General features: G+C 40.0%; 2 protein-coding genes across 3 annotated transcripts in view; one reads left to right on the top strand and one right to left on the bottom strand.

Annotated features, from left to right (window-relative positions):
• LOC149167787 (F-box protein 7-like) overlaps nt 1-17,357 on the top strand; it is a 518,393-nt gene that overhangs the window by 185,321 nt on the left and 315,715 nt on the right. The gene's annotated exons all lie outside the window — the stretch shown is intronic.
• LOC149167788 (uncharacterized) lies at nt 8,886-12,490 on the bottom strand. Its single transcript, XM_089431595.1, has 2 exons — nt 10,318-12,490; nt 8,886-10,194 (listed from the first exon to the last, which is right to left on the bottom strand). Exon 1 carries the CDS (start codon nt 12,256-12,258, stop codon nt 10,570-10,572), a length of 1,689 nt encoding a protein of 562 aa, XP_089287721.1. The 5' UTR covers nt 12,259-12,490; the 3' UTR covers nt 8,886-10,194; nt 10,318-10,569.

Genomic DNA, 17,357 nt, shown 5'->3' with positions numbered 1-17,357 from the left:
TTAACAGATACCCAACACGCTGTAATAACCTACAACAAAACTGATCATTTCCAGCATTGTAATGCAAACTATTTGAGCCAAAAGTCTGTTAGTAATTACAATAAATCTGTCCCTTCCACCCTTAAAGACATGAATGAAATTTGATCCACTAAATTTATAGTAAGAGATAGCACCAGCAATTCGGTCCTCATAGTGAGAGAAATCAATCTTCTTCTGTTGCACTGGAAATCGATGAGGAATTTGACGAAATGGTTAGGCCCCATTTTTATATTGAAATTGGTTCTTGTTGGCTGGTCAGAAATATTGCTTCAAAAAATTTGGAAATATAATGTTCGTCCCTTCTTCAGACTTGGATGATTAGATTGGAATTTGGTTGAGCATACCAATCAGATCAATTCGGCCCCCAAGCAAAGTATACACATGACCCAGTCTCAACGGATGCAAATTCCTCGTGCTCCCTTTAAATAATATGCCATCGACCACAATAACAATTCGACCACGCTAAATTAATTTGGCCAATGAAATTTGCGTAGCCCTATAATTGAAAAGTTCCTCAAAGGTGATTTCTCTCAGCCCTGTCCTGTAACGACCCATTAATAAAATTTTAAACTTTAAACTTTATAATATACATATATATTAAATTTTATAAAGTATATAATTAGACTTTATAATATGAATTTATAAAACATATCATTAAACTTTATAATATATATAAAGAAAGGCTATAAAATATATCACTTAACTTTATAACATATATAATTTAAATGTTATAAAATATATCCCTTAAACTTTATAACATATATATAATGTAAACGTTATAAAATATGTCATTTAACTTTATAACATTATAATGTAAATTTATAAAAGATATCAGTGAACTTTATAACGTATATACAGGAAATGTTATAAAACATAAAGGGAATTTATAAACGTAAATCTAAGCTGTCCTAAAGAATCTATATATATACCACAGTCCATTAATAAAGACACGTCCAACCAACTGAATACTTATTACAGAGCGCAGAGGACAGTAAGAAAATATCTGAGCGCCATCAATGCGTGGAAGGCGGTGGCTGCAAGTGGGAGGGCGGCCACCGCCAGGCCGGTAAATAAATAGCAGAGGCCTGGACCGAGAGAATGGGGGGAAAAACAAGAGAGGAGCAGAAAGAACCAGGAGAAGAAATTCACCAGGGGAAAACCAGGAGGAAGTTAATTATCCATTGGAAGAGCTTTAAGCTGTTTGAGGTTCTGGGCACGGAGGGACAGAGAGCTTCTGTTGTGAAGTTTTCTGGATTGAGCAGCTAGGTTTGCTCAATCTGGCTGGGTGGTATTGGTCTCCCGGAGACTGGATCAAAACAGCCATGACAACACCAGCAGAATCAGCAGCACCAGCAGAATCAACCGCAGTTAAGGTAAGTACAAATTTAAATTCTTCAGGCTTTCTGTACTTCAGATTCTAGTTACTATTTTTGGTCATTACACATGGTATCAGAGGTGCGTTCAAACCCTTTGGGACCTCACAGGCCCTGCACAGCTAGAATTTCGTATAAACATACCTGTCTGCGCGTATAAAAAAAAATCCCTGCGGCTTGACTTTCTGTTGTACCGAAGCTATAGGTGTTAATGGCTTAGTTTGGGACTGATACTGGGTCTGTCATAGATTAAGAAACAACCCCTCCGGCCCGAATCGTCGGAAAAACAGAAAATAAATATGCTTAGTGACGTTCCAGTCAAACCGTCTATGCCGAATATGTAATTATAGTCTACATACAAGGAGGATTCACGGTGCAGAATCGCTGAATACGAAGGAATGGCAAGGGATCGAGGCACTGGAGCAGTTCCCAGCGAGAGAACTCCTCTTCTTAAACGATTATACTGTATGTTTACATTTTAAAGCATTGAAGTGGAGCGACAAGGGAGGAAAGCAGTAAATTTTAAGCGTTTTATACTTGTCTCGAAGATTTCTTTTCTCGATTTTATTACATTGAATTATTTCGTATTTCCGTTTAAATTCTCCGCTTGTTTCAAAGTTCTCTCCTTGACCTTGAATACACGGCAACCTCTTTTCGTTAGCTTCATATTCGCTTCCCTTCTTCGACTTTGAATGCGCGGTAATCGCCTTTCTTGAACTCCGAATTTGACGCATTCGTACCTGTGTTTTTCGATCTTTGCCGTAATCGCCCTTCTTAAACTCCGATTTTGACGCATTCGCACCTGTGTTTCCTGATTTTTGAATTTCATGTTCGTTAACCTAAGTAATATATTTTGTTTATCGACGCGTACCATTTATTTATTTTTTCTTTTTTCACAAATTTTTTTAACCTTAAAATTTAGTTCACTGTAGCGTTAGCTTTGCTGTTAAAATACAGAGTCTGTTAGTTTAAATTTTTGGCTTTCATTTTGTTATTTTCAAACTCGTAATGCGGTATGCATTAATTTTGTTCCGAGCTCTAAATTTGGCGAACTAAAGTTTTATGTTGGGTACTCACGATAATCTGTATATGAATCTTTCGTTGAATTTGGCTAAAATATCCAACTCTATGACTCGTACACCTCTTATAAGAGCTTTGATGATAGATACATCACTACAGTCACTGCTCAGCTGATTACCTGTTAAATATGAATTATGACCTGTATATATGAAGTAGTGAGACAATGGTGCCGTCATATCACGGTGGACCTGCATTAAGGAGCAGCATGGTAACTGAAACATCGCAAATCGATGGTTTCTATCAGCTCTATATTTGCTTACCTGCTTCCATATTACATCAAAATAAATCATAGAATTATACATTTTACCAAACCATGCAATTTGAATAGTCAAGGCAAATTCCTTTAGTACTAAAACATCTAGTTCCAAAGTTCTGTTTGTCAAACCTTGGATCCAGCTTAAATCTTTATCAAAATAATCATCATCAATTACTCCCCTGACATTCTTGACTTCCTAGATTAAGTTTAACTATGATCTAAACTTTTGCAACATGCATATTACATAGTATTTCCCTATACCAAGAAATATGACTTTCATATACAAACTTCTCAAACGTTTAACTAGTATGCAAGTACAGGGTCAGATTCTTCAAATATGAGTGAAAGTGAATTACTTATACAATCTGTGCCATTTGCCAACCACACTGTAAGGCTTCTCTGCTCTTTCTCACATAATATAAGATTTTCCGTATGTTTATCACATAATGTAAAGCAGTCTAGGATTTATGCTGGTAAAGTAAAAGCCATATATTTCACCAAATCGAAACAAGTCCGGAAATTGAGCAACTAATATGGTCAGAAAAAAAAAAAAAAAAACTGGAGATACCTCTGCAACAAATGCACCTCCATACCAAAGTAACTATTAAAATCAGTGTTGCACTTATCCCCGATATATTCAAATGATTGCAATAATGTCACCAAACGGAAACCAACCTCGGAGATATATATCGTGATAATCTTCTTTTATGGATTTAGCCCATATCCAAGTAATATATTCGAGATATAGTTATATGACCCCCTTAAAAGTAATAGTCAGATTGAGGTATGACAGATATGTTACAGATGTACGTTATAAGCGAGACATCTAACATTTTCATTTTGTGAATGTTATTAGGTAAATAAACTTTAGATGTCTTACCTTAGGAGCTAATAAACATACACTTCTGCATTATTCATATTAGGATAGAATACCCTGCATTAGGACAAGGAGGTCGCGAGGCCATCCTCCTTGACCTCGGTACCAGTAAGATCCGCCTAGCGGGTAAAAATAGCAAAACTATACCCGTTTATAAATGTGAAGTTGCAAAGAAAATCGTGTGTTAAAAATTCGGTTACCCACCTCATTTTTTTTATATATATATATAAAATTTTATTTTTTCAGGGACCATTACCATGGTAAGGACGTATGGGCGACGACGACGTGACCAGGCAACATCATCACCATTAATGCCGCCACCGTCGCCATCACCATCCCCATCACCTTCGTCACCACCAAGACAACCGTCAACATCAAACGCTCCAACGCCAGAGTTGACTGTGATAATGAACTCTTTGGAAGCCTTATTGGAGACATTAAAGGAATCAGCTAAGGCTAAAAACAAAGAGGAATTTCAGCATGTAGCCACCAGTTCAGCGGAACCACATAATTTGGAACCCAGAGGATCGAGAGAAGACATCTCTAGAGAGCTTCAGAAAATTAGACTCCCAGAATTTTCGGGAGGTCGAGCTGGTGAACGCGCTGAGGCATGGTTGGAAGGGATGAACCGGTGCTTTAGGTTAAGAGAATATTCGCCTTCAGCAAAAACAAAAATTGTCGTGTTTCAACTAAAGGAAAGTGCCTTGATTTGGTGGGGAAACCTGGAAAAGCAACTACACCTTACATCTGATAACGTTCCTTGGGATCTGTTTGAGGAAAGGTTCCGCGCGAAGTATTTACCTCCATACTTTCAACAACAGCAAGCCAGAGCCTTTCATACACTAATCCAGGGAAGTAAAACAGTGGAAGAGTACGAAATAAGGTTTATGGAGCTGGTAAAATACATTCACTACTTAGACTCTTATGAGCGTCAAGCTGAACGCTTCATATTTGGGTTAAATCCTCGCATCAGAGCCTTGGTGAGTATGTGGAAACCATCATCTGTAGCCGAGGCAGTCGAATGTGGCCGTTATGCAGAAGAGCACCTTGGAATCAAAAAGGAGATAGGGCCAGCAGGGCCTTTACAATCAGGACTTCCAGGGAAGGCTCCCCGGAACTTCTTTAGAGGAGGTAGCTCGAGGCCACCTTACGGTAACAGGTTTACCCCAAATATGGGGACAAGAGTTCCCATGGCTGTAAACACTATAGCTGCGGAATCGTCCAACACCAGACCATGGGCATCGCGAGGGACTACCGGTAGAGGAAGGAGTGTGAGAGGAATCAACATGGGAGGACGCGGCTCGTTCTCTAGAAATTCACACCTTGTTTTAAGAGGATCAGCGCAGCTCAATTGTTGGGGATGTGGGGGGCCGCATTTCCAGCGTAACTGCCCAGAAGCGTCATCGGATATATTGCAAAGGACTGGGAAGGAGCCGATATCAGCCAATCGAAGTAATCATAGAATTCATGCAGTAGTCAACCACGACCAAGCAGCCCATCAATCCACTGTAGTGGAATCTTCAGGTATTATCAATGGTGTAAAACTCAAAATCTTATTTGATACTGGTGCCACAGATAGTTTCATTTCGTCAACAAATGTGGGTTGGCAGCTCATAGACAAAATGATTTCCACCAAGTGGAAATGGCCTCAGGAGAACTCCAAACCGTGGGCTTGAGTGTGGATCAATGCAAAATTGACCTAGGGGTCTGTTCGACTAAACTAAGAGTCTATGTCACAGCCTTAGGGACGTATGATCTTATCATAGGTATGGATTGGCTGGAAGCTCACCAAGCTTGGGTAGATTGTTATGGAAAAAGGATTTTGGGCTTAAATGATGAGGGAGAAGTAATCCAAATTCAAGGAATCAAGAGAGAAGTTTCTTTACGCTACATTTCGGCAATGCAGGTGAAGCGTTGTTTAAGAAAGGGTTGTCAGGCTTATGCAATTCACGAAGTAAGCCAGGAAAAGGGACCATCCTTAGAACAATATCCGGTGTTAGCCGAGTTCCCGGATGTATTTCCAAAGGAACTACCTGGATTACCCCCGGTAAGAGAGTTGGATCTCACTATTGAATTAAAGCCAGGTACCCAACCTATCTCTAAAACGCCTTATAGAATGACAGCTCCAGAACTTCAGGAATTGCAAATCCAGTTGAAGGAACTACTCGATATAGGGCTTATTCGGCCCAGTACCTCACCTTGGGGCGCTCCTGTAATTTTTGTGAAGAAGAAGGATGGATCCTTAAGATTATGCATAGACTATCGAGACTTGAATCGAGCTACAGTAAAGAATCAATACCCTATGCCGCGAATCGATGATCTTTTCGATCAAATGAAAGGAGCTGCTGTTTCTTCAAAAATTGACCTTCGATCAGGGTATCATCAGCTAAGGATTTCTGAAAATGATATCTCTAAGACTGCATTCCGGACACGTTTTGGGCACTATGAATTTACTGTGGTACCATTTGGGTTAACAAATGCGCCAACCGTATTCATGAATCTTATGAACAGTGTTTTCTGTCAGTATCTTGATAAATTTGTACAAGTCTTTTTAGATGATATTCTCATCTATTCCAAGAATGAAGAAGAACATGAAGAGCATTTGCGGCTAGTATTGTCCTGCCTTAGAGAACGTCAGTTATATGGAAAACTGTCCAAGTGTTCTTTCTTTCAGGAAAAGATTCATTATTTGGGTCACATCATATCAGGTGAAGGGATTTCAGTAGATCCTGAGAAGGTAAAAGCGATCATGGAATGGCCAATACCGAAAAATGCACATGAGATACGAAGCTTTATGGGCTTAGCAGGTTATTACCGGAGATTTGTGGAGGGATTCTCCAAAATCGCAAAGCCAATCACAACCCTCCAGCGTAAAGGTGTTAAGTATGAGTGGACCGAGGAATGTAATAATGCATTCTCTGAACTCAAAAGACTACTCACCAGTGCACCAATCCTAAGAGTCCCCGATATGGGCAAGGACTTCACGGTATGTACTGATGCATCCAAGCAAGGGCTGGGTGCAGTGTTGATGCAGGATAAGGGAGTGATAGCTTAGGCTTCCAGAAAGCTAAAACCTCATGAAGAACTCTATGCTACTCACGATTTAGAATTGGCCGCTGTAATGCTAGCTTTAAAGATCTGGAGACACTATCTGGTGGGACGCAATTTTACACTTAAGAGCGACCATCAAAGTCTACAATATTTGTTCACCCAAAGAGACTTAAATGCCAGGCAAAGACGATGGAGTGAATTCCTAAGTGAATATGACTTCGGAATATCATATATTAAGGGAAAGGAAAATGTAGTAGCCGACGCCTTAAGCAGGAGACCCCGGATATTTTTCCTCATACCCATTAAAGTGGACTTAAGACAACGAGTACTAGATCGTCTTATAAAAGACAACTGGTATTTAAAGGTGAGGGCAAGTCTTGAGGGAATTAAGGCAAAAGAATCTAAGTTTGAGGGTTATGAATTAGAAAGCTATGGGATCTTACAATTCCATGGAAGGATGTACATTCCTGATGATAAAGATCTTCGGGATACCATCCTTAGGGAAGCTCACAAAGCAGTATATTGTGCTCATCCTGGAGTAGGGAAAATGTATGCGGATACCAAGAAACTCTTCTTTTGGGCAGGCATGAAGCGTGATATCACTCAATTTGTTGCAAAATGTATGGAATGTCAGCAAGTAAAGGCAGATCATTGTCACCCAGCGGGCCTCTTACAACCGCACAACATTCCTATGTCTAAATGGGAGACCATTTCTATGGATTTTATCACTGGACTACCTCTTACTTCTCAAAGACACAATGCCATTCTGGTAGTGGTGGATAAATTAACAAAAAGCACCCATTTTATTCCGGTAAGAGATACTTATGATGTTGCTGACGTGGCTCGAGTATTCATAAATGAAATTATCAGATTTCATGGAGTACCTAAGAAGATTATATCCGATAGAGATTCGCGATTCACTTCCAGATTCTGGACGTGCATGCAGACAACCTTAGGTACTCAGCTAAATTTAAGCACGGCTTACCATCCTAAGACTGATGGGCAAACTGAAAGAGTAAATCAGGTACTTGAAGACATGTTGCGAATGTATGTAATGGATCAGCAATCACACTGGGAAAAGTATTTACCCTTGGTTGAATTCGCATACAACAACAGTTACCACAGTTCGATTGGGATGCCTCCATTTGAAGCTTTATATGGCAGACCTTGCAGAACACCGTTAAGTTGGGACAGGTTAGAAGATCGAGTGATAATAGGACCAGAATTAATCCATGAAATGGAAGCGCAGGTCAGACAGATTAGACAACGATTAAAGGAAGCACAGGATAGACAAAAGAGTTATGCTGATGCTCACCGAACTGATAGGAGGTATGAAGTAGGGGACCAGGTCTTCGTCCGCATCAAACCAAATAAAAGTACTATTCGATTCGGAAAAGGGACAAAGCTGTCACCCCGATTTATAGGACCGTTTAAAGTCGTGGAAAGAGTTGGACCTGTTGCCTATCGTCTTGCCCTGCCACCCCACCTGCATAGAATTCATAATGTATTTCATGTTTCTGTATTAAGACATTATGTAGCTGATCTATCTCATAACATCCAGTGGAAAGAATTGCAGGTATCGGACGAGGGAGTCATAACGGTCGAACCTTTACGTATACTGGAACGTAGAGTTCGACAGTTGAGGAACCGTCTGGTGGACCAAGTTAAGGTCCAATGGGACAAGTATAGTCCTGGATCAGCAACTTGGGAAAATACAGAGGACATATGTCAGAGATACCCTAATTTATGTCCATTTTGAAGAACTTTACAATATGTTTTGTATATATTTACTTCACTACAGTCAGAGACTCAGAAACATTTTGAATGATTATGGATAAACATGAAACTTTATGGCGTAATATATGTTTAAATTTCGGCTGGTACATGGATACCAAAATAATATATGTGGTTCGTTTTACTAAATTATAGTTGTCAAATAAGGTTAAAGGCCATTAAATGATTTTACTTTTGATAGAAATTAAAACAATATAAATCTGTTTTATTTATGCATGTCAAAAATGAGCAACTGAAGTGGAAGACAGGAAGTGAATACATCCTAAATAAAAGTCAAACTACATGCATAGAATATGACAAATTATGTTATGCTGTAGTATCATATGTAAAGAATACATGAGTTATTTTGAATATGCTGATGCACATTTTACAAATGCATGGGTAAGTGTATGATTGCAGATAAACTATGATTGCCGATAAATGATCCAATTTTCGGGATGACCACGTGATGACAGAACCTCAGACCGATTAAAGCTCAAAGTGATTCTATGATAGGGTAGTAGCCCTAATTTTACTGGGAGGGGTGGAGGTGTTACCCACCGTTTATCCTCCGAACCCTGGAGTCATGGGAGGACTGTGCGAGTCACGCTCCCCTAGACGTGTGATGATGACTGCCGGATGCCTACTGGGAATCAGGTCGGTATAGCCGACGCTGTTACCTTCGTTTTATGAATGGTTAGGTCAGTAAAATTGACGCCATGGCATACTCTAGTAGAGGACGGATAGGATGGGAGCAGAAGAGATTAGGGAGGATAGGATGAGTTTGAATAGCTTGGGGACCTGGATAGAAAAGGTCATGTCCATTAAAACCTTGAACCTAAAGCTCTAACTTCGGGACGAAGTTTTCAGAAGGGGGAATGTATGTAACGACCAATGTTGCACAAAGCGCGATCGGGATTTAATCGGCGCCGGGAAAAAAGCGGGAAAAAAGCGGAAAAAAGCGGGAAAAAAGCGTTTGGCACAAAAATATTCATTTTTTTTCAATTTTTTTCAATTTTTTTAATATCTAAACCATCTACAACATAAAATAAATACATTGACACATAAATATGATAAAAAAACTAATATATAAGATGTTTAATATCATTTCTAGCGCTAAAATCACACATAACATTGAATCATGTCCTGAATAGTAAGTCCTGAGTCCCAAGTCCAACTCAGCCTCAAAATATCAACAAAAAATATGATAATGTATCTCATCATGTCATAATGTCATATACAATAAAATGAAAGTCTAATCCTATTGATTTCCTCTGCCCCTCTTGCGAGAAAATGGCACAGCTTTCTCTTTCCCTCTAGATGTAGAAGCTGGTCCCTGTGCTGGTGGAAATGGCAGTGGAGTCTGACGTGCTCTAGAAGCTGAAGAACTAGTAGTAGCAGCTACAGGAGGCTTAGGTGGACGGAGACCACGTCCTCTACTGGTGGTAGTGGTAGCCCGGGTAGCCCGGGTAGGCGGTGTCACCTCCTCCTCCTGCTCCTCCAACTCCTCCTCCTCCTGCTCCTGCTCCTGCTCCTCCTCCTCCTCCCCCTCATCCTGCACTAACCAATCCTCAGTGGGATCCATGAGAGGCCTCTCGGTCTCAACCCTCCATTCAGCAGTGGTGTCAATCCCATCCAATGAGATGGCTTCCGTATCAGGTGTCTTACTCTTCTCTAGTTGTCTCACCCACAATCGAAGATTGTAGTAGACATAGACCATGTCATTAAGTCTATGGGACTCCAACCTGTACAAAGTTCATGAAATAATAATTAATAATTAATATTATAAAAAAAATATTGTTTAAAACTTTAATGAATGCAAAAATTTATTTGGAAATTTGCAATATTTTAAATGTTTAAGTGTTAACCTATTGCGCTTCTTGTTGTGTATTTTTTCAAATACACTCCAATTGCGCTCACATCCCGAGGAGCTGCATGTTTGGCTGAGGATGCGTACGGCAAGATTTTGCAAAAGGGGTACTCTGCCACCATACATCTTCCACCATGCGTCTACAACAAAATTACAAATAAAATTTTAAATAAACATAAGAAAAAAATGGAATTTGAAGAAACAATGAAATTTGAAAGTTGAAACAAAGTTACAAAGTACATACTACAAACTAAAAAATACCTGGCATTTTAATCGTCCTATCAATGACAGCCATCTCAAAGCCAAATGTGCCACCTGACAACTTATATTGCTCAATTTGTCTAGAGATCTCCATACGTTCTTCTGGAGATCTCACCATCTTCTGGACACAGGTTAATAATCCTTCCACGACCTCAACATCAAAATTAAACCCACATGCATAAGAAAATGCAGGGTTCAGGAAAAGCCCAGCAGCATGAATGGGACGATGGAGTGTGTTGTTCCATCGCTCATCAATGACTTCCCATAGAAGGAGTTGTCTCTGAAACCTATCATCTCCCTTATCATCATAGTAGGACCGAATGGCTTCTTTGGCCCTGTCCATGGCTTCATACAAAAAGCCCATTGCGGGTTTCTCACCATCAACCAACCGAAGAACCTTTACCAAAGGTTCTGTAACAGCGCACACCTCCTGCACTCCCGCCCAGAAGTCTTCCTGGTATGAAACTAGTCTGCAGACGGCCTCTCCTTCTGGTTTGCGGCTCATTGACGAAGCACGCCACTCCTCTGAAAGAAACATTCTCTTCAAATCCCACATAGAATTCAAGAGGGATTGAAGAGATATGAAACTCGTCGCAAACCGTGTAATGGCGGGGCGCACCAACTCTTTGTTGTTGGTGCATTTTCTCATCAAGCTAAGCACAGATGTGTGATTGTAAATAAATTTTGTGATGCTTTTTGATGAGTCAACAACCTCTTTGACAAAGGGAATTTTCCCTATGTCCTCTAACATCAAATCAATACAATGGGCAGCACAAGGTGTCCAAAATAAAGCAGGATGCCTGTCCATAAGCATTCTACCAGCAGCAACATAATTTGCAGCATTGTCCGTTATGACTTGGACAACATTTTCTGCACCCACCTCCAAAATAAACACATCCAGCAAATCACATAAAGTTCTTGCATCTTTGATTTGATGAGTTGCATCAACAGATTTGATAAACATAGTCCCCTTGGGACAACTAACCAAGAAGTTTATAAGGGTTCTCCCCTTTTGGTCAGTCCAACCATCTGACATAACAGTGCATCCTGTTTGTGCCCATGATGCCCTAAAATCCTCCAATCTTTGGGTGCAGTCACGCTTTTCATCTTGAAGAAGCCGGCCTCTGAAATCATGAAGAGAAGGGATTTTGTACCCCGGGCCAACACTGGCAATAGCATCAACAGTAGGTTGGAAAAATGGATTACTCCTTACAATGCTGAAAGGAATATCACTCCAGAGGAGAAATTTTGTCATCAACTTGTCAGCTTGTTCTTTTTCAGTTCTTTTTAGCATTGAACCAATAGTTGGTTGTGAACCAGGTGTGGTTCGAGGAACAAAATATGATGATGCAGCTACCGGATTGACTGACGCTGCAGTAGAACCAGTGCCACTTGGCCCACTTCCTTCAACTGACCTTTTTAGTTGCCTTTTGAGTTCTTCTTTGGCATCTCTAGTGTGCTCTAATTCTCCCAATGCTCTCATGGCTTTTTGGATAATTTCAGCATTTGTATTTAGACAGGGCCCCACATCATGTCCAAGGATTTGTGCAAGGTGGAACTTCAACCTGTACACCCCCCCGAATATTTCCTTTCCACACAACTTGCAATACAAGTTTTGTCTATCATTCGGAGTTTTAGGGTCACCATATTCCCAGAAAGGATCCAATTTCCTTGGCATGTTTGTTTTTGAATTTTGAATTTGCAAACCTATGGAAAAATAAGGATTAGGAAATAGGAATTTAGGATTACATAATACAAATTACAATTTAGCATTTGCAAAATTACAAGTTAATTATTTCCAAAATCCCAATTTCTAAACCCAAGTTACCCAACCAAATGCCAATGGGAAATGCCAAAAAACAATGAAAATTCAAAAAAAACAAACAATGTTTAAAAAAAATGAGAAAATAAAAATAAAAAATTGGTTCTCATAGTCATAACAAATTACCCATCCCAAATCAATGAAAAATTTCAAAAAATTCTTTAAAAACAGTGAAAACCAAAGTTTTTATAGAAGCAAAACCAAAAAAAAATAATCTACATACCTCTTTTATGGACAAATTGGTGATCTTGGCTTGGATTCCTCCTAAAAACGCTTGGATTCGCTCCCAAATCCGACGGAAACCCTTCAGCTCCTCTCCCTCACCTCTTCTCCTCCTCCTCCGCGCGGCGACAGCACAATGAATTAAAAAAAAATCGAATTTGCCATATAAAACCCCGCTGCCCGCGCCTCCCACGATTTTTACGCAAAAAATCGCGATTTTTTCCAAAAAATCGCGATATTTTCAAAAAATCGCGATTTTTTCGATAAAAATCGGTATAAAAAAAAGTGGCGATTTTTACGGATAAAAATCGCGATTTGATCGGGCAGAGGAAAAAATCGCGATTTTCCGATAAAATCGCGATTTTATCGCGATTTTAACAACACTCGTAACGACCCATTAATAAAATTTTAAACTTTAAACTTTATAATATACATATATATTAAATTTTATAAAGTATATAATTAGACTTTATAATATGAATTTATAAAACATATCATTAAACTTTATAATATATATAAAGAAAGGTTATAAAATATATCACTTAACTTTATAACATATATAATTTAAATGTTATAAAATATATCACTTAAACTTTATAGCATATATAATGTAAACGTTATAAAATATGTCATTTAACTTTATAACATTTATAATGTAAATTTATAAAAGATATCAGTGAACTTTATAACGTATATACAGGAAATGTTATAAAACATAAAGGGAATTTATAAACGTAAATCTAAGCTGTCCTAAAGAATCTATATATATACCACAGTCCATTAATAAAGACGCGTCCAACCAACTGAATACTTATTACAGAGCGCAGAGGACAGTAAGAAAATATCTGAGCGCCATCAATGCGTGGAAGGCGGTGGCTGCAAGTGGGAGGGCGGCCACCGCCAGACCGGTAAATAAATAGCAGAGGCCTGGACCGAGAGAACGGGGGGGGAAAAACAAGAGAGGAGCAAAAAGAACCAGGAGAAGAAATTCACCAGGGGAAAACCAGGAGGAAGTTAATTATCCATTGGAAGAGCTTTAAGCTGTTTGAGGTTCTGGGCACGGAGGGACAGAGAGCTTCTGTTGTGAAGTTTTCTGGATTGAGCAGCTAGGTTTGCTCAATCTGGCTGGGTGGTATTGGTCTCCCGGAGACTGGATCAAAATAGCCACGACAACACCAGCAGAATCAGCAGCACCAGCAGAATCAGCCGCAGTTAAGGTAAGTACAAATTTAAATTCTTCAGGCTTTCTGTACTTCAGATTCTAGTTACTATTTTTGGTCATTACATGTCCCACCTCGCATGGTATCACATAGCATATTTTTTTTTTTCCCAGTGTTACACTGGACCAGATTCATCATAAGCGCCGATCAGATTAGGGAAGCATTTGTCCAGACCTAACCAATTGTCGTATTATTATTGACCCACTGCGTATGCTTCCCCAACTCACACCGATCATGATTGCTAATGTTATTCACTGCCAGTCGATCAGCGACTTTGTCAAATAATGCGCACAGACTCCGACAATCATAACAGTTTGTACATTATCAACCCGAGCTCAGATCGATCAATTGATGACTGCATCATACCAATGCACCGGTACCGAAAACACCCGACACTATCCCGTCGTCATTAACAATTCGCTTGCAGGGTGGTCCAGTTGTAGCTCCACGAGCTTGCTAACTATAGCTGTCTAATGGAATGAGCTCACAGCGACAATTATTTCTGCGTGCGGCTTAGAGAGCCCAACGTTCCAGGTCCTTGACTGAATTTGACCTAGGTTTTCAAAAATTAATTTTGATTCAGTCTTCAAGACTACAAGAGGACTGATATTCGGTCTTTCTAGTGTGTATTCCCTTTGGCACCATGATCTGACATACGACTTTCTGAATCTTCAGTGGAATTTGACTTCAATAGAGCTCAACTCTAAACTTTGGCTCGATAATGTTATTTAGCTTCCCACCGATGGACAATTTCAATCTGCGGGGGTTAATTTTCCAGCGTACAACACTAATGATCTTCACAAATAAATATTGTGCTACGATTTCTTTCACCCAAAATTATTTGACCCTTCAAAATTCATATGCGTGGCTCCTTCGCATACAATTTGGCTTTGGCTTTTGGACAGCTAGGTTGACTGTACATATCCCCTATGCTATGCTCAATTAATTTCCGCCTTTGAAACTAACAGCTGGCCCCTTTAATATACGACATTTGACAATTTCAATACGACCCTCTTCAAAATATTTCGCTGCACCCACCAATCGGTCTTTGGAAAAAAAACATAATTTCTGGCCACCATATAATAAAACTTGTCCAAAACTTTATATTCAGGCAACAATTTCACTGAGAATTTGTTGCATGTTTAATGAGAAAAATTTTCAAACTCCTTTCAACAATTTCTCATTTTGCTATAGGGAACTGGTTTTTAGACATCTCTGGCAAATCCTCTAACAATAATAGTTGCAACTAAAAATTGAAAAATCCATAGGCTAAGCCAATACCAGGGCTCTGATACCACTGTAATGTCCCAAATGAAATAAATCTGGAACAGAGCCAGCACATAAAGTTTCCATTCATAAAAAAAAGATTGCCATGTAAAATTTAACAACATAGAACATGCAAATAACAATGATGAGCAACAAGAAAACTCAGCGTTATTATATCAACCAAATATAGGAGTACATAACAATATGAAATAGCTGGAAATAGCTGAGAAACTCGAACAACTATTACAAACTATATCTGACCTCAAAATGTGTCTGCTATAGCAATGGACCTAGCCTCTCAAAATGAAATTACAACCAGGAAGAGCTCCTGTGAATTCTGAATGAATCCACCAAGGGGAGATGGGTGCTCGCCCAATCTCTCTAAACTACCCGGGGGTTTCCGTCCTAGGGCTACTAATGGAGTAGAGAACCGGGTTCCCAACCTCTCATACAAGAAACAATAACAAATCCAAGATGTCTTGAAATGACCTCCTCCTCCTCTTTTATAGATCTGATGGATAGATCTTCAAGCCTCTAGAAGCATCTTATTTTATTATTATTCTAGAAGCTCCAACATTGATTTTATCTTAAGTGGCCTTTTAATTTAATTTTATTTCACCTAAGTTACTTTTGGCTCATTTTCTCCAATTAATTATGTTTCCTTAATTAAATGACTAATTAAAGTAATTTTTAACTAAGGAAAATGGTATATTGTCCACCATACTCTCTTCGGCCACTGGAAGTCACTTCTCAGCATCCCATCCTATAGATCTTCTCGTTTAGTTCCAATGAGCTATTACACTAAGGTGTTCCATCAATTAATTTCCCCGAAATGCCAACTCGAACATAATTAATTAAGTTATGCCAACAATAACCCCGTTTTACGAGAATTATCAGAAAGTCATGGAACCAAAAACAAGATGTGCGGAACTGCTCATGATGATGAATATGCCAAGCGAATGCCATCGGACCCCACGAAAACCCCTCAAAACTCCATTGGGATCCCTGATGACATAGACCTGCTCCACTGACCTAGCCATCCCCTGCCTTGGAAATCCACCCTAGCTGTACTATGGAGAAAAATAAAAATGGGGACATTGCAATGGCAACGTTATTCCCGGTTGCATGTGAGGAGTTGGGCCACATAGGTGATGAGGAGGTGTAGATCACATCGTGGTGGGTGTACTAGTAGAGTGGTGGATTTATGGGCACATATGGGATGCCCTATGGTACATGGTGGCATGGCATTGAGCGTTGGTATCTAGTGGTGCATGGAGTTGTGCCACGGAGTTCAGTGTTATGCAGAGGAGTGTAGGGGTACGTATTTGAGTGCAGCAGAGGATGATGATGCACGACAGGTTGTTGAAGTGTTGCCGCCAGAGAGATCTCCTGACGAGGGCATTTGGAACACCATTGAGTTTGGCACACTCAGATTTGGAGAGCGAGTTGATGACAAGGCTGACTGTGAGCTTCCATTTATCACTCTCAAGCATTGCACACTGACACAGGGGACTTGGATATCGTCTCTTGATGCTTGCATCATGAGCAATAGGACCCTGGAGGATGGTCTGAGACAGTTGGATGGGACACGGTGCATCAGAAGAGAGGCTTTCCAACTGTGGCATATGGTCAGGGCGTGAGTTGGTGGATGCATTCTTTGGGGTAGTCCGATCTTCTGTAGAGGTAACACTTGCACCACCCTTAAGCCCACACTCAGGGAGATGCATGACCCCCTTTTGGCGAGACATTCTGAGGTGCGTTAGGAGCATCTACAGCGGTTGGTGGACCTTACTTGCAGACAAATGTTTAGAATCCAAGCAGTATTTGGTAGGGATTTCAAGAGGCAGGATGACAGATCCCACTACGTGGTATTGTCGACGAAGGGCAATTTCACACCCACTAGATTGGTTTGTGATGTAGGAAGTCCATATATTGATTGCGCGCAGGGGCTTGAGACGTGGTACAGGTTGGTGTCAGCAGCTGTCAGGACTATGCTGCAACCGTTCTGGATGTGGAATTCTGGGAGTTGGTTGGTTGATGGGACACTCTGTTTTGTGATGAGTGGGATCAGGACAAAGGATAACCCAACTCACACTTGGTTTGACATGTGGGGGAGCGTTGAGGCCTTTGTCGCATGGCAAGGTTTGTTTTCCTTATTGCTACTACGGATCAAATTGGATGGTTAGGTCATGACATCATGGAGATTCCTGGGATAGCTACGGTGGGGCTCTATAGATATTTTTCCAT

Source organism: Pinus tabuliformis, chromosome 5_1, assembly GCF_031772625.1.
Source record: "Pinus tabuliformis cultivar Carrire ecotype Pingquan chromosome 5_1, CPIR1, whole genome shotgun sequence".
Lineage (NCBI taxonomy): Eukaryota > Viridiplantae > Streptophyta > Pinopsida > Pinales > Pinaceae > Pinus > Pinus tabuliformis.
The sequence above is the reverse complement of the archived record's forward strand: the minus strand, read 5'-3'. Positions and strand labels throughout refer to the sequence as shown.